This window comes from Convolutriloba macropyga, chromosome 8 (genome assembly GCF_964194025.1).
Source record: "Convolutriloba macropyga chromosome 8, txConMacr16.3, whole genome shotgun sequence".
Taxonomy (NCBI): Eukaryota; Metazoa; Xenacoelomorpha; order Acoela; family Convolutidae; genus Convolutriloba; species Convolutriloba macropyga.
Window position 1 is genome coordinate 37,439,189 of NC_134475.1, and position 23,336 is coordinate 37,462,524.

The following is a 23,336-nucleotide window of genomic DNA, read 5'->3' on the forward strand; positions in this document are numbered from 1 at the left end:
GAAAGAGACGTGGAGCCGTTTGGAAGCATCAAGACAGCAGTGATGGCAGGATTAGAGGAGAAATGGAAACTTCAGTGGAGGAAGAGGTAGACATCTATTCAAGCATCAGAGGAGGAAGGTTTTCATGTACAGGTGCACGAGTGTATGACGAAAAGAACGTTGAGAGCTAAGTTATTCAAGCCTTTTTACCCAATTGTTGCCTACATTGTATTAATCTATTTTATCGAGACAAATTGATCAAGCACAATAGCCGTAGAGAAAAATTTATTCTTAAAAAAATGATATAGGGAAAAGTGTAAATTTAGTAAATATATTTTTAGGATTTGTCTTTTTTACATTAGTGATTTTGGGGTTACCGGGGAAGATGTCTGTCAGAGGCAATAGAGTTTGATCAAAAATCAATGTCGATGATTTAGGTAGAATATGTAAAAATGTGAAAAGGCGAAAGTATTTTCAAATCTGATTTAATCAACCGCGTTTGAAAATTTGGTGCAGTTAGTTTATATTACCCGGAGCTAAACTCATGGACTCCTCGAACACAACAACCAGCTGTTTCCTGGATATCCGGTAGAGATACACATCAAGTAAAACTTCCATTCTCTTTTTATATGAATTACCCACTTCTTTTTGGCTTTTCTTTTTTGAGCTATAACCCCTATTCTGCGTTTCATAGGGAAGAAGAACATTGATAAAGATTTGTTCTAAAACTGAAGTCAAAATTCTTTTTAATATCTGGTAAAGCGTTTGCAGGTTAGTAAAATACTCTAGGTAAATTTCACCTGTCAGTTTTTGCAAGTTAGCCTTTTGGTATTAGCACCTGCAGTATGCTGACTACAAAGCGCAGATGAAAGGCAGAAATAGAATTGTCAGAAGAAGGTATTAGTATCTGTTTTTAAACAAACTTTTAATAAACATCGAGTCACCACTGTCTTCGGAATTGCTCATTAATAGTTAAAACACTCACGTACATAATTTAAAATGACTAAAGTCTGTAGGATGCAGGGAATTGTTATAACCAGATATTGTAAATTAGATAATTTAGGTTAGACAAAATATCGTAAGTTAGACAAGTTAATTAGGTGTTTGAAGTAAGGGTTCTTTCTTAAGAGGTTATTGTTTCGAATGCGCCAGAGAGGGGAGTTGAGTGATATATCTTAAACAAACAAATTAATGAACAAAAGCATATTGAGCTGTCGATATATTTCATTTACTTAGCAAAGTTGTATTTGTGCATCAGGCCAAAGTCGAAGTGAGTGACTTATATTTAGAAGTAAACTAGAGTGCGAACATTTGAACTGAACTAGATACTTTGAACAGAATTGGAATTTCAATTTGAAGTAACTGAAAATGCAATTTCGAAATTGCAAAATAATGGGCATTTGGAGATCTGGTACACTCAACTCTTTAAGTTATATTCATCATTGGACTGTGAAATTTTGTGACGAGGTTCCCCTAGTGAATTAAGGGTTTTACATGATCTTGGGAAGGGTTTGGGATGTGAAAAATCGATTTTTGAGAATATTGGTAATTATCAAAGGAATGTAGTCCGATTTTAATGTCAGATTTGACACCACACCACCCTGCACGGAACTAGCGCGTGCCCGTGCTGCAGAACGTAAAAATTGAATTGCTCGTGGAGTATTGGTAGTAGTCTTATAAGTTTCGGAGGGTTAGTGTAATTTTTCAAGGTCTTTCGATTGGTGATATTTTTAACCCCAGATTCCGACCGGTAGTCGGTTTTTCGGGATAACCCGAGTGCCGAAAACCGGAAATTGGCCTTTTGAGTGGCCGAATGAGTTTGATATGGTAAACATATGATAATCCAGGACAGTTAGTGACAAAATTACCCAACTCGGTCAATTTTTACGAACTCGGATTTTTCGGGTTTCGGCACTCACGACTCGTTAAAAATTTTCGAATTGCAAACAACTCTCAACGGCTGATCCGTTGGTCATGAAACTTAGCAGGCAAGTTGGTGGCACCCTGTATTTACTAGAAGTTTTTATTCGTTTTTTAAGACGTTTTGACCGCTACTTCCCGAGATATTGCGTTCTGAAGTTTGATGTCATTCGGGAGGTCGATGAAAAATGTGCGCGGTTATTGCTCGTGTTCTATTGGGAATTATGTAGTGAAAATTTTTGGGTAGGTGCAACTACAAAAGAATTTTCCATGATAATAACTAGTTTTGATCAATTTGACTCCTCATTTTGGAGGGGAGACCTTTGGATGACCCCTAGAGGTCAAATTGTGGGCTTTTAGGAAAAAGAGACTTTTCGGCAGTTTTACTGGGGTAGTCTAAGCTGGCTACTTACGAAGCCAATCATCCCCCAGTCGATTAAGATCAATTCGTCTAAAAATTTGTAGTGAAAATTTGTAGTTAGGTGCAACTACAAGAGAACTTTCCTTGATAATAATTAGTTTTGATCAATTTGACTCCTCATTTTGGAGGGGAGACCTTTGGATGACCCCTAGAGGTCAAATTGTGGGCTTGTAGGAAAAAAAGACTTTTCGGCAGTTTTAGCTGGGGAATTGCATGAAATGTTGAGAAAGCTCAGAATAACAGTTGCTCTTAGCCTTTGGGGTTGAGATTAGTTATTTATTCAACACATGACTTTTGACAGGGATTGATTGCAGCTAGTTCATCTGATAGCGGAAATAGAGAAATAAGAACTTTACAGAATAACGTTCAAAGTTTACTACGCAAACACTGATTCACATGTCAAGTGCATATTTCAGATGAAGCGAAGTAGGTTTGTTTACATAAGAGTCCAAATGTAACTTACTTAAGATAAGGAGAAAGTTGACAGGAGAAAGTTATTGCCACAGTTCAGTGTTCAGATAACCTATAGCCCCCAATCATGATAAATATAAAATAATGGGGAAATTATAATGGGAAAAACCCAATAATCAGGGGGCAATATGTTCTCATGGAGTTTTTCAGCTCAACTTCTCTAAATATGTAATTCTGGAATTTGTTTAATAGATATAAATTCGTTGTGTGAAGGGCGATTTGTCGAGTTTTATTCTCTGACTTAACCGCCCCCCCAACCCCAACACAAACACACAAACACAGACACACTTACACACACGCACGCTCTTCGATCCCCACCATCAGTTCAAACCACCCCCCAAACAACATTTCGCCGCTACTTCTTTTCATTGGTATCCCCGACCGCTCCACCCCCACACCCGCGCTTGCAACCCACAACCCCTTCACCCATGCTCACCCCGCACAATTATTTAAGCTAAAGCTAGCCTCCCTAAGCCTAAGCTGGCTACTTACGAAGTCAATCATCCCCCAGTCTATTGAGATCAATTCGTCTGAAAATTCGTAGTGAAAATTTGTAGGTAGGTGCAACTACAAGAGAACTTTCTATGATAATAATTAGTTTTGATCAATTTGACTCCTCATTTTGGACGGGAGACTTTTGGATGACCCCTAGAGGTCAAATTGTGGGCTTTTAGGAAAAAGAGACTTTTCGGCAGTTTTAACTGGGGAATTGCATGAAATGTTGAGAAAGCTCAGAATAACGGTTGCTCTTAGCCTTGGGGATTGAGATTAGTTTTTTATTCAACACATGACTTTCGACAGGAATTGGTTGCAGCTAGTTCATTTGATAGCGGAAATAGAGAAATAAGAACTTTACAGAACAACGTTCAATGTTTACTAAGCAAACACTGATTGACATGTCAAGTGCATATTTGAGATGAAGCGAAGTAGGTTTGTTTACATAAGAGTCCAAAGGTCGTTTACTTAAGATAAGGAGAAAGTTTAACAATGGCTGGTAGCAGTTAAATGGCAGAGCATAATTTGATACTGACTGGTTTGCATAGCACACAAAGCCCTCCTACAGAATGTGACAGATTTCAATTGTAAGTTGCAATGTGTTCATAAAAAATTAAGGTTTGTTTGCTTAAGATAAGAGCATATTGGTTGAGTATAAATTTGTGTTGAGACACAGAGAAATTTTGGAGATTTCGGGAGAACTTCAGAAGGATTCTCACAAGTGAGAGAAAGTAGTTGGTTTAGTGGGACTAAACTGTAACAAATAGCGTGAGAAGCAAGGAAGAGATTGAGAGTGAGATTGAACTCTGGAAGTTTGTAATTGCAAGACCAGTTGGGATACTATGAGCGTTTTTGATTTAGTTCGTTTGGGAAGTGATCCAAAGATACCTTTATTATTATTTTAATTACTATTATAAATTGTCTTTGAGTTTGTCTTTTCCACTGATGTGCAAGTAATTCTCCTACCTTTGTTATCCAATTAAATAGAATTGAATTTACGAGCCCCATTGTGAATTAACTTATTTCAAGGCAATCTAATTTGCAACAGCATACAAGAGTGGAAGAGGGGAAATAGAAGAGTAACAAAGTAACGCTCGCTTCACCAATTCAAAACCTTTGGTTTATTTTATTTGATCGATCTTCTGGGCGACAGAGTCCCCTCACTGTTCAGCCTAGCAGAAATTCAGATGACGACAAAGTCTGCAGTGCCAGAAGTTAAAATGTGAAAGGTTGCTACTTACCTTGAAGTTGACTTCCGTTGACTTTCGTCATTTGAAAACGTGCGCATTGCGTATTTTAAGTATAGTTACGTGACTCTGTAGAAGTTACTTCGAAATTCTGACTTAATACCTTGAACCGCTTCGCGGATTTCGATAAACGCCAGAAGTTTTCAGTGATGTTTCAGTTTTCGTTTTCTCTAACTTAGCGTTTTCTCTTACAGATAGCGGAGCTACTTTACGGGTCCAACACCCAACCTATTCGAGCCTCGAGTTAGTATAGTGCAGATTATGGCTCCAATTTTTCTAGGTTGTGCGGTTGTTAACTAATGTGCAATGTGCAATGGTACTCCTAGTCCACATTGTCCATAACCAGCAACAAATACTCGGATTTTTGAAAAATTGCACGTGCGTGTCGGGGGTGCAAATAATATTAACCCAATAAGCTGGGGGAGGGGGGGGGGTGACGCAAATTTAAAAAATGTCACCTATTTGTATTTCCTTACAAAAATAAACACCATTGAGGCCATATCAAGCTTGGAAAAATAAGTTTCAAAGGAATTTGTAGTAGGCAGAAAGAAGTGGGTTTTTGCACCAATTATAATAGTCCTGCTCGCTTTTTGATGCAATTTTTTTGCAATACCAACATTTTGTCAAATCGTTTTTTGTTTGACCTTTCGACTTTTTCTCCTCATAAATGAGATAAACAGGTATAGATCTCATTATAGCCACAGTTCAGTGGTCAGATAACCTATAGCCCCCAATCATGCTAAATATAAAATAATGGGGGCGTTATAATGGGAAGAACCCAATAATCAGGGGGCAATATGTTCTCATAGAGTTTTTCAGCTCAACTTCTCTAAATATGTGATTCACCGAATTTGTTTAATAGATATAAATTCTTGGTGTGAAGGGCGGTTTGTCGAGTTTTATTCTCGGACTTAACCCCCCTCCCCCCCCCCCCCCCCCAACACAAGCACACACACAGACACACAAGCACACACACACACACTTACACGCGCACGCTCTTAGTACACATTTTTTCTTTAAATTTGTGGAGTTTTGGACATCAATCTCACGACATTAGCAAAGAAAAGATACACTTCAAAATTGAATAGATGTATTTGAAATATTTTCGAACTAATCTCAGAAATCGTACGTGAATCTAAAGTTTCAATTACAGAATTGAATGTTACACATACAGTGAAAAATATAAATTTACCATTAACGAGTTCATGAAAAACCATTATAGTTGTTTTGTCGCTTGTTTCAATATCAACAATATCATCCAATTTCGTAAGACTTCGATTAGCCGGTACCAAAAAGGTTTAACCATCATTATGCTCTGGACAGAAATTGCAATTGACAACCTATTGACCATCACTGAAATTATAATAACGAACAGTTAATTTCCTTATTATGCGTTTGTAAGGCGCTACCCAGGTCGAGGTCCCAGACGAAAATGACCTATGATCAGCCCAGAGATCAGATGACCTATGATCAGACCCAAGTCCATGTCGACCGCACACGGTGCTGTGTTTCCAGACATAAATATAGGGTCTAATAATAGGTTCGAGCGCATGAAAGTCTGCTTAAACGTGTATCTTTTTCTCCATTCAGATCTGCTAATTCGTACCAGAGTGTGTACTCTATGGGCGATCACATGGCATTCTACGAGCACGTGTTCCTGCCCAATGCAGTCCATGACAACTCACTGCCAGCCATCATTATGAGAATGGAGAAACAGGCACTCGACACTGCTAAATTCAAACAAAACAACAACTCCTCAAACAACAGTTAATTTATACAAGAATCATGTCTGCTAATGTAAAAGTACGAGCCAAACTAATAAATCGCAATCGAATTATGACTTTAATTTAATAGAGCTCAAACATTAAACTAAAATTTTGGTAATTTATTAAGGTAAGCCAGAACTCTGCGTGAAGATATATCATCATCAGTTTCATCAGTTGTAAATATTTCGACACCCATGAGTTTTCGACTGTAAATAACAAATCATATTGTTCACACAGCGATCGCCAATTTGGCCGACATTGAGCTCAGCCGTCAATTTAAAAAAAAGAAAGTAAGTCGACAATGCGACAGCGCACTAATTGTAATGACTGGACGAACTAGTGGATTATAATCAGATCTGTCGACCAACCAGAATTAGGTTGTCGGTTATACTTCTTCTCTTTCCTTTTTGTCGAGTAAACCGGCTGTTAAGCAATATTCAAAGAACCAATCTACAAAGTCGCGTTGCGACAGTTCCACTTCCAGTTTATTATTAATTAGGAAAATTAATTGTTTTTTTGGTTAGATTTTATGTTGCCATTTGGAGGCAGCATGCAAAGTGTCATCGAATGTAACTGTTATGTTTGGGAGAAAGTTTGCAACTTTTGGGCTTGGGTCTTATTTTGAGGAAAATAAAATGGAGGAGGGTCCCTCACCTCTGCCAACAGGGGTGAATTGGTTTACAACAAAAAAGGCGACCACAAAAATCACTGGTGCTAACAAAAACTTTAGTTTCTGGTAATTCTCCAGATTAACTCAGGAAATATATTTGTAAAATTTTTATGTAACTCGATATAAGTCAAATTTGTAATGTCACCGAAGCGGAAATTTTGACATATCTCCTGAACCGTCTGTTTCTAATGACTATTTAATTTCCCTAATTAATAAGAAAAGACAATGCACTTTCTGTTTAAAATGAGACCGCCAAATATTGTATGCGAGCTTATTCTTAAAAATTAGCCAACAGGAATTGTAGTGAGTAAGAAAAACTCCACACCGCTCAAAATGGAGACATGCGAGCAGTTTAAATCAACAAGAACGAGTATTACGACTAATCAGACAAATAACCTCATGTTTCTGGATCAGGTCCAAAAGCTTATATTGTAGCGAGGTTAACCTTCTCTTTGATGCATTGGTAGAGGCTGGTGGAAAAACATTAATAGATTTAAGAATCAACTGCAACTGAGAAAACCGAATGCTCTTTTAAAACGGGAACGTAAACCTGATAAAATGCCTAAAGTTCTCTATACATAGACCGAAAGTGACCCTTCCTTGAATTTCCTTCTTTTTCAAATAAAGCAGGTTGAGTGTTTTACGCAAGGTTAACTGACTTTGTAGACGTCACTTTTAAATTCTGGCTTCACATTGCATTTCCTGACGTCAGAATTTCTCAGTGTCTGCAAGCAGAGTCTAATAACCTATTCTTGAATGACAAAAGAGATAAGGCAAATGGAATTATTTTTATTTGGGGTCACCAAGCCCTGCTAATCGAGGCATGATAAATCCAAAGCAATGGAGCTGGAAACTGTCTTCGTGATCAAAGTCATGCAATCCCTTTCTCTCTGTGTGATCGCAACGATTAACACAATTAGAACACATGGTTTCCTGTTCAGCACATTTTACTTATTTCTCCATGACAAAGGAGAACAGACTAAAATTTTGTTTGGCCTCTGTCAGTTCGCTCATTGAACGAGTCCAGACGAGACAACATTTATCACAGAGAATTCGTTTCAAAATTCAAACTTTTTGAGCAAAGTTCAGAAATAGAAAAAAGTCGAAAACATTGACTCTCTGAAAAAGCTGATTTCAATGACCTCTCATTTCTCTGCAATTTATGGCAGCCCTTCCTATGCCTGATTGAAAATATTGCGTACTAAAAAAAGCAAAAACCACAAAAAAGTGTCGTCGACAATAAATGTCAATTTTAGGACAATGTTTGTGCGACTTCGGCTAATGAAAATGAAATGGCGGAGGGTCCCCTACCTCTTCAACCACCGATGATTTTTTTATAATGTAAAACGCACCCGCAAAGATCTCTGGTGACATCATCGACCCTAGTCCTTAGTAATTCTCCAGATTAATTTGCGTATATTTAAGACTACGCGGTTTTTGCGGCACAATATCAGATTAATATGTATACGGAAGGAACAGAAACCATATTCCAGAAAACAGGAGCCGTTTAGCACCTCAATGTTAAAACCCTACCTCAACTATTTGTCAATTTTTAAACTTGAGTTATCCCATTTTTGAAGCAAAAGATACAAAATTGTGATTGCTTGACGACTCTTTACAATGGTTGACAATTGCTATAAGTACCTGCGATTCCATTTTAATTGTTTTTAATATCTTTTTTGCCCGAAATGCTCATAGAAACCACCTCGAGCTACAAAAAAAATTAATTGAAGAAATGGTGTTTTCAGAGACAACCTTCAATCAATCTGCCATCAATCTGAATTCAAAACATAATGAGATAGTACTATAAATGTTTTTTGAGTTGGTAAAGAACGATTTTGAGTAACCACAAAATGATGAACAAAATGAACCTAATTTAGATGCAATCATTATCGATATGACAATACGTTTTTTTTCTATATTGTTAGCAAAATTTTGAATACACTACATAGAGCCATTTTTCGAACTGGTCGTTAAAATTTTGATGAATTTAATAAAGTGAAGACACGTAAAATGATAGGGTCATTTTTTATTGGGTAAAGATGGGATGCAAGGATTTGGTTCAACCAAAGAAGACCTTTGTGTTTGACATCTGATTGATTGAATTAAAAAGTGTTTGTTTTTGGTGTCTAGCAACAAAAAAGATTTCATCATTAAACTGATAATCTTTTCAAAGAAATTGATAAAAACAAATAGTCAAGTTAAATCAGAGATTATTGAGAAATGTGAAGAACAACATTTTTTACTCCTGTCGTGGCATAGCATTAAATTAGATTTTTGAAAAGACAGCTCAACATTGCTGGATAGCAAATGCCAATAATAACTGATCACTGCAGAGCCAAGCTGCAAAAAAGAGTGCAGCTTTCATTTAATTGCTGAATCTGGTATTGAAAGGAATGCTGCTGAAAACATTGACTTCACGGCAAGAAATCTGATGGTTCAGACAAAAAATACTAATTCACTCTAAAACTTTGACTGGCATTATTGCTTAGAAAAGTGTCAATAGTCATATGACCGCGTTTGGGAGCTCCCAGTTTAGTTCATTTTGCTTGGATTATGCGAGAAATTGTAAACGAATATATTTTGAATCACCGGAACTCGCTCTGTAAGTCTCAGCAAACAAAAAAAATGGTCAACGCCTATCCGTCTTCAATAGCCAATTTGCTTACTTGATTCCATGAATCATAAAATTTTAAAATCATATCCCTCAAAATCTAACTAAAAAAACAGTAGAATTTTTTCTGGATATTGATTAAGACTTTTTATAAACATAATATTCGAAAGATCCCGAGTTTGACAAAGATTTGAATTAAATAAACTGAACTTTACGAAAAAACAAAAAGAAAACCAGAATTTAGGACAGCGACGAAACATGGGAGTATAGGGTGTTCCGCTAAGTGGGTATCCCCTGGATACTCAAAATGGGATTGAATGGGGGATATTCTATGTGAACCATTTGCATCCTAAGGAATTTCAAAATGAGTAATATAGGGGTTATCCTACGTGGGATTAGGTTTGGTTAATGCTAGATCACTATGGCTCTGTTTCTTTCCTACTTGACATCAACAGAAACAGAGCGATCAGTTTTGGAATTTTATTTGTCAGGGAGCACTCGATGGCAACAATTGAGACGGCAGATTTGAAAACTATTCACAAGACATATCAGGAAGTGGACAAAAAACCTAAGTATAGTAAAATATATTTGTATTTCTTAGCAACTTGTTTCTACCGGGATACTGATCTCGATTTGCATATTGCATTATGTCTCAGACCCTATGGAAGGGCCATTGGTATTGGTAATTCTAACCTTGACAAATATTTCAACTTGTGCAAAATTTGAGATTGCACGCTCTTGTCCATATCGCTTCTGGTTTTGTCTTCGAACACAGTAAAACAGGAACAAGTTATTCTTAAATCCTACTTTTGCCAGGCAGGAATGAGCAAGTCGATGACGTGACAGTCTTTTTTGTCTCTACGAGAATACTTTTAAGAGAGAGTTATCCAGTTTGTTGAAATGTTGAAACTACGGCCAATCTTTTTTTATTTTAAGACTTTCGACATCAAAAAATGCCACATATAATAAAAAAGTTTTCTGTTTGCACCTAATATTGCAACAATATATTTTAATTTGTACCCCAAAATCATTCAATATACTGACTTCTAGTGAAAAAAGATCTTATCAGTGTGTTGAAAATTTCCTCATGTTTTGCCTTGGAAGAGTGGAGATTACCCGTATTGCTACTTAGAGCAAATTATTCACAGCGTTTCACTTCGTTTTCTCTTTGACGAGTTTTATGCAAAAGTAACGGAAAAGATGGAGAGTTTAAAGTATTTACTTGGAAGTGACGTTATCAATTTAGATTCTTTGTTATGCCCAAAAGTTTTATTACCTAAAATTACATGGCAACATACCAGTTTGAGATTCACATCTAGTAAGTTGTTGCAGAGAAACAGAGAATTGAACACTGTGTTTTTTTAGAAGATATTGTTTTAAATGTGTCAACTTGGCGACAAAATTGACGCTGATGAAGCTATAATTGATCTTGGCCGTTTTGTAACACAACAGTTCCATAATCCAAAATGGTTTATTTTTTATTTTACCCAGCTCCTCACTATATTTATTCTTATAGCTATTTCTTACTCAAATTGGTGTTTTTGAACTTGATTCTGATTTTCTTTACTCTCCTGCACAGTTGAATACACTACGACAAAATTATGAATAAAATAATTTTTTCTGCTGGTAGAGGTTTCATAGCTGTTTGTGGTCGATCATGTTCTGGAGAAACTGAATTGATTCACAAAATATTACTTCAGGACACGTTCTCACCCAAATTCCAGTCAATGTTTTAACTCTACCATCATTATCAACATAAATTTCAGCTCTTAGAGAGAAAAAATAACATCAATTTTTACATAATTTCTAATTTTGAACAAATAACAGAACGAGATGATTTTCTCTTAGTATTTGACTATTTTTTTGAAGATTTTTTTAAATATAAAGAATTTTCCAAATTAACGACGGCTGGGCGTCATAACTTAAAAAACCCACATTACCACGTGATGTCCAAGAAATTGGTGTAATTGGTCGAAAACTTAACTACACATTTAGTTATCGAGTTAGTTACCGAGCAACCTTTTGATCATTAAATTGTTAATAAAGACCCAAAGTCTTTACTTTTCTGCGAACCGCTTAACGGTTCTCTAATATTGCGACCGTTGGGCCATCAATTTTTTACTTGCCTCCCGCAAAAGTTGTCATTATAAACTGAACGGATGGAAAGGAAACAATGTACGATTCAGCAAATGCGACAAGCATCGGATACCAGATTGAAAAAATTAATCAGAAATGCTTCTAACAGTCATATTTATCATCTTTTTGATTGCTTCCTGAACGTGGTTAATGGCAACGTTCCCAATAACAAAAATTTCACAAAACAGAAAGTTTAAAAAAGTCTTTCTAAACGGAAAAAAATGAAGACAAACTTCTGTAAGAGATACAGAACCAGTAAAAAACGCTGCTTGTTTCTCCTTGTCATATGTACTGGAAGAAATAATAATTCATTCAGAATAGTTTTTTCTGATTGCAAAACGAATACTTTTGTTAAAAAAGCAGTAAAAAAACGAAATTCTTGTAAAACCTGTATATAGTAATGAAGGAACTCAGTAAACATTCATGCAAAGAAAGAATTCAATTTTTGAAGACAATGTAGAAAAGTCAGATGGATGGATCAGTCCAAAAAGAGCCACTAGTAACTGAACAGGAAGTAGAAGAGCCCTTAAAATTGAACTCGGTTGGTGATGACTGCAGAATCGGTCCAGTTGTCACAATAAAACGGAAAGTAAACCAAATTTTTATTCTTTAATGGCACAATCAAAACTACTGAAGGAGAAACACAGGATCACACGGGCAGTAAAAATACTCGATCCTATCCTCCGTTAAGACATCAGTGCAATTTGAGGGCAAGCAAATTACCATATTTTAGCGAAAAACCACAAAATGTACAATTTTTTTTAATTAGATATGATCTGCAACAGCCTACTAAAAGACTGACGAAAAATAGGTAGTCATAATTTATAAAAGTATTCCCAATCAAGCACGAATTTAGTTTAAGCACTGGTGACAAGCAACTTTTTCGCGCCTAAGAGAGTGAACATGAATTCTTCCTGCCTCAAAAAAGTCTACAATAAGAAAGCCGTAGCCCAAAACGAAAGACAACAGAAATAAAGGAAAAATTAAAAAGACAAAAAATAAGCCGAACCGAAATAAATTGGACTTCTTGTTTTTTGAAAAAAAGAGCTTGGAGCAATTGCTTAGCATCCTTTAACAGCCCAAAAGCAACGGCATGCACACAGCAAATAGTCAATGACTCAGGCGAAGTCATATTTAGAAACAAAAGCGTCCTTCACAAAAAACCTTCACAAAAATATTGCTATTTTGATAAATCGGATCAAATTCTGAATACAGTAAAAACATTTGTTACTTGAGTCATTAAACTTGCACCAAAAAAGTTTTTAAATAAGATGTGCCACAATTTGTCTCCTTGAGCGCTCGAACAGGCACACTTAGGAAACTAAAATTTTTCATTAAGATTTTGTTAGAAATTGCAAAAAGGACTAAGCTCTCAGAAAGGGATACAAGAGATCATTCAACAAGGTCTTAAAACTAACAGATATTCCACCGTATTCAACGGCAATGTATTCTCTCCTTTATGCAAAAAAGAAAGATTAGAAGAAAAATTTTGGAGAATTATATTAAAACAGACAAATTTGAAGGCAAATTAAAATATTTTTGCGAGAGAAACAGAAATAGTAAAAGCGTTTTGATTTCCTTGTCATCTGTAATTCAAGAAATCATAATGCATACAAAAGAGTTTGCTCTGATTGAAAGACGAATGTTCATGTCAAAGCAACCAGAAAAGGAAACGAAACTCCTGACAACCGTGTACAGAGTAATAATTCAACTAAGTTAACATTCATGAAAAAAAAACAAAGCAATTTATGCGGAAAATGTGGAAGAGCAGATGCATCAGTCCAAATAGAGCCTTTTGTAACTGAAAAAGAAGAATAAGAGCCCAAAAATATCGACTCGGTTAGTGATGGCAACAAAAATGATCCAGTTGTCACAAAAATAACCAGAAAGTAAATCAATTTTAATTCAATAAAGGCACAACTAAAATTGAAGAAGAAACACAAAATCCAACAATCAGAGTTAATGCTCGATCTGATTATCGATTCAGTTACCAGTGCAATCAGGGGAAAACAGATTATTATATATCAGCGGAGAGTCATCAAATGTACAATTTTAATCATTTTTTAATTTACAGCATGCTACTGAAAAGATTGATGAGTCAAAGTACTCACCTCTTTTAACTGTTGTCCTAATCAAGCCCAAACTCTTAAATATTTTTGCCAAGCAAGTTCTCCGAGCCTATAAAGAGTGAACAAGAATTCTTACCAACTCAATAAGGTCCGCAATTAGGAATGTGTAGCCCAAAACGAACGACAATAGATAGAAATGACAAAATCAAAAAGACAAAATGGCCTCTCAGAAAGATTGAGATTTTTTCTTCTTTTGAAAGAGAGATTTCGAGCATATTTTATCAAAATGCTCTGCGTGTTTTGGAAGTCCTAAGCAGCTGCATGCACAGAGCAAGTAGTCAATGGTTAAATTGAATTCATACTCAGAAACGAAAGGCTCCTTCACAAAATACCGGAGGCTTTACTAAATTTAAATTAAAAGTGATTGTCGTGTTGATAATTTTACAAGTTAAAAATAGAATTGTCAAATACATTTTAGCACTAGTTGGATAGCTATTGCGATACCTAACAGTGGGCCAATGAAAAAGAATTATGCAACAGTATAAGCTGAAGTGCTCAAAAAAAGATAAAAAACAACTATCACGAATTGTGTTGCAGGCCTTTTTGAGCTTTCAAATGCTTCTGCTTTGCTAGACGGGACAAATTTGTTTACATAGAACCTCTAATACTTCTCATATTATTTCTATTTTGAAAGAAAGAGCTTCGAGCGACTTTTTTCAAAAAACTCTGCATCTTTTAGAAGCCCAAAGCAGCTCATGCGCAAGCACAGAGCAAATAGTCAATGGATAAAGTGAAGTCATATTCAGAAACAAAAGCCTTCTTCACAAAAAACAACTCGATTCGATAAATGTTTCCTCGACTAAAAGTGATTGTAAAGGACATTTTTAAAATTTGGTTTCTCGTGCTGATAAAATTTCAAGTTACAGTTCAATTGTTCAAAACATTTTGACTCTAGACGGATGTCTATTGCGATACCTAATAGCAAACCTCTGAAAAAGAGTTATGCAACAGAATCAGCTGAAATGCTCAAAAAATGTCATGTACATACAACTATCAAGAATTGGGTTGACGATGAGTTGAAAGCTCCCAAAAAGGATGGGAACTTTCATTAATTTCTGCTAGACAAGAGAAGGATTTGTTCCTATAGAACCTCTAATAAAAATTAAAAAAGTCCTGTTGTGCGGAGAGAAATATTCTTTCTTCAAAAAACATTATCTACAGAAGCCTTGAGGAAAAGTGGACATATTCTTATGTTGATAAATTGGATCAGATTATAAATACAATAAACTCAGGTGTGAACCAAGTCACTAAACTTGCACCAATCGAGGTAGCAATGAACAGGAAAATTTGCCGTGTCTACTTGTCTCCTTGAGCACTCAAACAAGTACTCTTCAAAAATCAAAAATTTATATTGGAGATTTTGTTAGAAATGATAAAAAGGACAAGGCTTTCAGAAAGGGATACAAGCAATCACTTACCAACAAACTTTTCAAAAAGACACGTATTCCATAGTATTTGCCGCCAATGTTTTGTCTCATTAACGCAAGAAAAGAAAAAAATAATAAAGAATTTCTATGAAACAGAATTGCAACTGGTTCGTGAACAGAACAAACAAAATGAATTGCAATACATTTTAAGATGAGTTTACAGTACATGTCATATAGTTTGCTGCGATGGAGGCAATTGAATCAATTACTTTTGCTTCACTTAAAAAATTTTTCAATGACGAATTTCGATTGAGATTTGCGCTATGTGAAATTATTGTTCTAACGAAAATATGATTGGACTTTTTTTTGGCTGCAGCTTATCAAAAATAAAAAAAGTTCATATAAAGCACAGAATCCAATGTTATCTCCCGACCACACAATGGATATAAGCTGGTTTTGTTTTCCAGCGACCTTCAACACAACTCATCAGATTTTCAATTTATTGAGATCAATGAAATATGGTTTCTCATGTTGATAAATTTTCAAGGTACAACCAAGATATCAAGTACATTTTGGCAGCAGTTAACTGTCTATTGTAATACCTAAGATTGGAATCAATGAAAACAAAATTTGCTACAGAAGCAGCTGAAGCTTTCAAAAAAACTGAAAAATGCAAGCAATCATCAAGAGTGTGTGTTGGCAAAAGTACAGAGTTTTTGGAGCTTTCAAAAGCTTGTCTGAGACACGGTGGACTCATTTATATAACACCTCTATAAAAAAATGTCCGTTTTTGCCAAAAAACAGATTCGTTCTTGGAAAAATGTTGTCTAGAGAAAACTTGAGGAAAATTGGACGTATTCCTAAATTGATATATTGGATCAAATTACGAATACAATAAAAACAGTTGTTAATTGTGTCAAAATTTGCACCAAACAAAGTATTTAGAAAAGACCACATGTGATTTCAGATTTTTATCACAAGATGACTTCAGTCTTCAGTGTGGGCAAGCAAGTGGTTAATTTTCTTGTTGTAAAGTGGATTCAGATATCACACAGTTTCTGAGTCTACTCGCAGGCGTTTGAGTGATGTTTCTTCTGTATCGAATAAAAAAAAGATTAAGTTCATTTTTGTTGAAGATTATAATTGTTTTGAGAGTTTGTTAATTTTAAGGGGATTTGCTGTAATCTTCTTTTGTTTTTTGGCTGTTTTTTCCTACGTCTCATTAACAATACTGGAAGAGCACTCAGTTGGATACCACTTTTCAGTCAATATCTCCTAATTGTTCTTTGGGCTACATCAAATGATTGCCAATCACTAGTTGTTTTGAGAATCCTACCTAGAGCCCCTTAAATCAAACTTTTTTATGTTGTAACAGTGGGTGCACTGCTACGGAAATTTAAGGTTTTGCCAGTGTCGGTAGGTCTCTGCTACCAATGACAGCTAATTTGTCTTTCGCCGTTTAACTTTGTGTTCAGATCTGGGAACTCCAGGTTTCCATTAGAGTTGGGTGTCTGAAGAGTGAACTTTAAGTTTTTGTGAAGAAAAATAGCACACTCAAGGTACTCTAGAGCGTCGGCCTTAACAGTGCACACGACGTGATCGACATACTTTTTGAACCAATTTAATTCCTGTGTGTCCACCGTTGTACATTGTTTCCGCACAATAGGAACAGATCCCATCCAAACAATTTCCTGCATGTTTTTATACAGCGTGTCAGTAATAACTTGTCAATTTGCTTGGAAACAGTTCTCAAAAACTCGAACTTGATTCCTTTTTCCTTGGAAAACAACATGTCGGTTACAATCAATTCACATTCTCTTCGTGTCAAGAGATTTGATCTCCTTTCCCTCATTTTGTTTCTGCAAGGATTTCTCAAATGTTTTCATACATAAAATTGCCAAAATTGATGCCAATGGAGCACTCGTTACTAAAACGACTGATTCAGTCTACCACACTTTTTTGTACTTAAAATGAACATTCGTTACGGCTAGTCTCAAGAAGAGTTTCAAAGCTCATCTGAGAATGTCGGGAACCTTGTCACTGTAGTACAGGTACAATGGATATATTGGGTTCATTGGTGTAAAAACAATTAACATCGATAGGTACTATTAGCTCATGTTCTGCAAACCCGCGTAATATCTTTTTCTTTGTTCTTAAATTCGCAGCTATGTATCCTTTTGTATCCTTTATCCGGTTATTTGTATCCTTTACAATCTTTCCTACTTATTGCCAAAGATACTGATTACGTTCCCAAATTTCATCATTTTTTGTCATCGCTTCAAGGAACGCTTTCCAATTGCTCTTGGCTCGGAAAATGCGGTGTATTGTTCCCTGTATTGTGCTTTCCTTATGTTGAAGGGGTGCACAGCTACGAGAGCTCAGAATTGTTCCAGTATCTGATGGTTTTTGATACCATGTGCAGAATATTTTCCCCTCCGGTTGTACGATAATTGACATGTCCAGAAAGGGCAAACTGTTTTTGTCATCCGTTGTTTCTAATGTAAATTAAAAATTTGGATGACCGCGTCTAACAGCTCTTTTTTGTCACTTGTAACTTTTCTCACAATATCGTCGACATATCTTAGATAAACTTTTGTTTGGGACAAATGTTTATTGTCAATCTTATCGTTTTCTCGGCAGAATGAGCTCATCCAAAACTGGTTTTTCATGCTATCATATTCTGTTTTACTGATTTGCTGACATATTGCGTGGAACCATCTATTGCAAAATTCACACTCAACACCCCTGGATCGTGCTGTTACACCGTGTTCGCAATTGAGACAAGTGCTAAGTGGTGTGTTGGTTTTACATTTAGGTGTTTGTAATTTCAAACGTAGCTCCCACGATTTCATCCAAAATCACTCTCAAGGACTGACCAATTGCCAACCCGTCTTTCTGACAGTACCAATTTTCATTGCATTTGAAATGGACGTTTGTGACGGCTAATTTGAGCAGACGTTGATGTTCCAGGTACGTCTGGTGTATTGTCCCTATCATAAAGCAATCCCAGGGCAATTTTAATGGCCTCCTTTGCGGGAACGTTGGTTTATAAGTTTTTTACATCTAATGATAGGACTTGTTCTTCTTTTTCATGTTTTATTTGCTCATATTGACATAAATTACCTTAAAATTACTTTGGCTTTGTTCAATTGTAAAATTGAAATTTTTGTTTCATAACGTGTTGTTCTTTCAAGTTGGAATTTCACTACAGCTCTTTCAAGACAAGGCACTATAGCTCTTTTAGAGCTGCGTCAAAAGAATTGAATTTCTGTCTAAGCTAATTTTTTATGAATCTAGTTTCCCCTCCCGCACTATGGCACTGTTTGGAACCACTGCACCCTCTGTGGCATATGATAGCGACTATGTTAGTTCTTGCGCTCAGTTGGTTCTTGACCAGAAGGTTCTGTGCGTTTTTCAGCCAATTTTTTATTGATGTTAAAAGAAATTCAAAACTCTGTTGTTGTCCTTCTTTGCATTCAGTGCTATTAAATTTTATTTGATAAAAATATGTTGTGGGATTTTTTTTCCTAGAAAATGTGCAGCAAAGCCTTTGGAGCTATTTTTTAATGTGGATATGTTTAAATCCAATGTCTTAGATGGACCAAAGCTGCCCCTTGAAATGCACCATGAACTCCTAATAAATATTATATTTCACACCTCCTATGAGTCTTTTGCGCTGACTTCAAGTCCATATCAAAACAATGTTATTTTTTAAAAACTAAACTTAAAGTAAATTGAAAATATAACCCAGGGGTTGAATTTTACAAGTTTTAAATGTTATATACAAATTTAGTACAATGTTAAAAATCCAAATTAGTGGTTCCGTTTTGTAAAAGTTTAAAAATTTTTCGAAGCCACCAACGTTCCTTTGCGACGGTACATGTTTGAACTGCTGGAGCAGATGCTGTTTTAACATGCGTGATCTGATAGTCCGGAATTCACGCTGACATTCATCCCAGTTTCTGATGCTTCTTTTTAGTAATGATCGACTGCTTGACCTTAGGAGAATTAGCTGTTCAATTCTGTTGCTTTTTCCTACCAGGACATTACCACTTAAAAAAACTCTTAGTGTCGTCTTATTTCAATAATGAAATATCATTTTTAAGTTTTGAAACACTCATCTGGCTTATTAAAAGTTCTGCAGGCAAAATATCAGATTTTACTAAGGGATCTGTAGATCTCTCAAAATTTTTTCTCATGTAGCAAACTTTAATTCCCCAATTGATTTGTCAATTAATTCTCTGCATTGCAGAGAAATGCAAGTTCTGAGGAAATAGAGCACTGAATGTTAAATTAGCGAGGACTAGTGATTTGAAAATCATCAATCGTGCTTTCAGAGGTAACTGATAACATAAACGGCATATGCATCTAATCGCTGTGGACATATTTGATAGGACTATGTTGAGTTGTATATGAAAGTTTACTTTAGAATCGATCATTATACTCAAGTATCTGCACTGACTTTGTGGCTTAATTTCTTGTCCCCGAAAAACAATTGGACCAAAAATTTTCATTTTCTTTCGAGACGCAAAGAACTTCAGCTTTGCCGGTATTCATGGCTAATTTGTTTTGCTTTAGATAATTATTTGTTTTCTCCAAAATTTCGGAAAAACATTTTTCCAGTTCGCTGACATTGTTTCTGCTAAAAATGAAAACTTGTGTCATCAGCAAATTGAATGATTTCAAAATTTCCTTGTAACTTTTTGTCGAAAATCATCAATGTAGAGAAGAACTAGTGCTCCTAAAACCGTTTCCTAAGTCCTAAAGGTGTGTTGTATTTGCATTTAGATGTTTGTAATTTCAAATGTAGCTCCCACGATTTCATCCAAAATCACTCTCAAGGACAGACCAAATGCCAAAGCGTCTTTCTGACAGTACCAATTTTCATTGCATTTGAAATGGACGTTTGTGACGGCTAATTTGAGCAGACGTTGATGTTCCAGGTACGTCTGTTGTATCGTCCCTATCATAAAGCAATCCCAGGGCAATTTTAATGGCCTCCTTTGCAGGAACGTTGGTGTATAAATTTTTTACATCTAATGATAGTACTTGTTCTTCTTTTTTATTAGCTCATATTGACATAATTTAATAAATTACCTTAAAATTACTTTGGCTTTGTTCAATTGTAAAATTGAAATTTTCGTTTCATAACGTGTCTTTCTTTCAAGTTGGAATTTCACTATAGCTCTTGCAAGACAAGGCACTATAGCTCTTTTAGAGCTGCGTCAAAAGAGTTGAATTTCTGTATAAGCTAACTTTTTATGAATCTAGTCTCCCCTCCCGCACTATGGCACTGTTTGGAACCACGGCACCCTCTGTGGCATATGATAGCGACTATGTTAGTTCTTGTGCTCAATTGGTTCTTGACCAGAAGATTCTGTGCGTTTTTCAGCCAATTTTTTTATTGATGTTAAAAGAAATTCAAGACTCTGTTGTTGTCATTGTGGGACGCTCCTTCTTTGCATTCAGTGCTATAAAATTTTATTTGATAACAATATGTTGTGGGATTTTTTTCCTAGAAAATGTGCAGCAAAGCCTTTGGAGCTCTTTTTTAATGTGGATATGTTTAAATCCAATGTCTTAGATGGACCAAAGCTGCCCCTTGAAATGCACCATGAACTCCTAATAAATATTATATTTCACACCCACCTCCTATGATTCTTTTGCGTTGACTTCAAGTCCATATCAAAACAATGTTATTTTTTAAAAACTAAACTTAAAGTAAATTGAAAATATAACCCAGGGGTTGAATTTTACAAGTTTTAAATGTTATATACAAATTTAGTACAATGTTAAAAATCCAAATTAGTGGTTCCGTTTTGTAAAGGTTTAAAAAACTTTTCAAGCCAACAACGTCCCTTTGCAACGGTACATGTTTGAATTGCTGGAGCAGATGCTGTTTTAACATGCGTGTTCTGATAGTCCCGACTTCACGCTGACATTCATCTCACTTTCTGATGCTTGTTTTTTGTAATGATCGACTGCTTGACCTTAGGAGAATTCGCTGTTCATTTCTGTTGCTTTTTCCTACCAGGACATTACCACTTAAAAAAACTCTCACTGTCGTCTTTTTTCAATAATGAAGTATCATTTCTAAGTTTTGAAACACTCATCTGGCTTATTAAAAGTTGTGCAGGCAAAATGTCAGATTTTACTAAGAGATCTCTAGATCTCTCCAACTTTTTTCTCATGTAGCAAACTTTAATTCCCCAATTGATTTGTCAATTAATTCGCTGCATTGCAGAGAAATGCAAGTTCTGAGAAAATAGAGCACTGAATGTTAAATGAGCGAGGACTAGTGATTTGAATATCATCAATCGTGGTTTTAGAGGTAACTGATAACATAAACGGTATATGGATCTAATCGCTGTGGACATATTTGATAGGACTATGTTGAGTTGTATATGAAAGTTTACTTTAGAATCAATCATTATACTCAAGTATCTGCAGTGACTTTGTGGCTTAATTTCTTGTCCCCGAAAAAGAATTGGATCAAAATTTTCATTTTTTTTGAGACGCAAAGAACTTCAGTTTTGCCGGTATTCATGGCTAATTTGTTTTGCTTTAGATAATTATTTGTTTTTTCCAAAATTTCGGAAAAACATTTTTCCAGTTCGCTGACATTGTTTCTGCTAAAATGAAAACATGTGTCATCAGCAAATTGAATTATGTCAAAATTTCCTTGTACCTTTTCTCGAAAATCATCAATGCAGAGAAGAACTAGTGCTCCTAAAACCGTTTCCTAAGTGCTAAGTGGTGTGTTGGTTTTACATTTAGATGTTTGTAATTTCAAATGTAGCTCTCACGATTTCATCCAAAATCACTCTCAAGGACTGACCAATTGCCAACCCGTCTTTCGGACAGTACCAATTTTCATTGCATTTGAAATGGACGTTTGTGACGGCTAATTCGAGCAGACGTTGTTGTTTCAGGTACGTCTGGTGTATCGTCCCTATCATAAAGCAATCCCAGGGCAATTTTAATGGCCTCCTTTGCAGGAACGTTGGTGTATAAATTTTTTACATCTAATGATAGTACTTGTTCTTCTTTTTTATTAGCTCATATTGACATAATTTAATAAATTACCTTAAAATTACTTTGGCTTTGTTCAACTGTAAAGTTGAAAATTTCGTTTCATAACGTGTCTTTCTTTCACGTTGGAATTTCACTATAGCTCTTTCAAGACAAGGCACTATAGCTCCTTTAGAGCTGCGTCAAAAAAAATTGAATTTCTGTATAAGCTAATTTTTTATGAATCTAGTCTCCCCTCCCGCACTATGGCACTGTTTGGAACCACGGCACCCTCTGTGGCATATGATAGCGACTATGTTAGTTCTTGTGCTCGATTGGTTCTTGACCAGAAGATTCTGTGCGTTTTTCAGCCAATTTTTATTGGTGTTAAAAGAAATTCAAGACTCTGTTGTTGTCTTTGTGGGACGCTCCTTCTTTGCATTCAGTGCTATAAAATTTTATTTGATAACAATATGTTGTGGGATTCTTTTCCTAGAAAATGTGCAGCAAAGCCTTTGGAGCATTTTTTAACGTGGATATGTTTAAATCCAATGTCTTAGATGGACCAAAGCTGCCCCTTGAAATGCACCATGAACTCCTAATAAATATTATATTTCACACCCACCTCCTATGATTCTTTTGCGTTGACTTCAAGTCCATATCAAAACAATGTTATTTTTTAAAAACTAAACTTAAAGTAAATTGAAAATATAACCCAGGGGTTGAATTTTACAAGTTTTAAATGTTATATACAAATTTAGTACAATGTTAAAAATCCAAATTAGTGGTTCCGTTTTGTAAAGGTTTAAAAAACTTTTCAAGCCAACAACGTCCCTTTGCAACGGTACATGTTTGAATTGCTGGAGCAGATGCTGTTTTAACATGCGTGTTCTGATAGTCCCGACTTCACGCTGACATTCATCTCACTTTCTGATGCTTGTTTTTTGTAATGATCGACTGCTTGACCTTAGGAGAATTCGCTGTTCATTTCTGTTGCTTTTTCCTACCAGGACATTACCACTTAAAAAAACTCTCACTGTCGTCTTTTTTCAATAATGAAGTATCATTTCTAAGTTTTGAAACACTCATCTGGCTTATTAAAAGTTGTGC

General features: G+C 35.6%; 1 protein-coding gene across 1 annotated transcript in view; it reads left to right on the plus strand.

The window, feature by feature from the left end:
- LOC142344104 (uncharacterized) overlaps positions 1 to 6,408 on the plus strand; it is a 72,075-nt gene extending 65,667 nt beyond the window's left edge. The window contains exon 12 of the mRNA XM_075395593.1: positions 6,124 to 6,408. Coding sequence (XP_075251708.1) covers positions 6,124 to 6,304 — 181 coding nt within the window. The 3' untranslated portion in view covers positions 6,305 to 6,408. The remainder of the gene's footprint in view (positions 1 to 6,123) is intronic.
- The last annotated feature ends 16,928 nt before the right edge of the window (positions 6,409 to 23,336 follow it).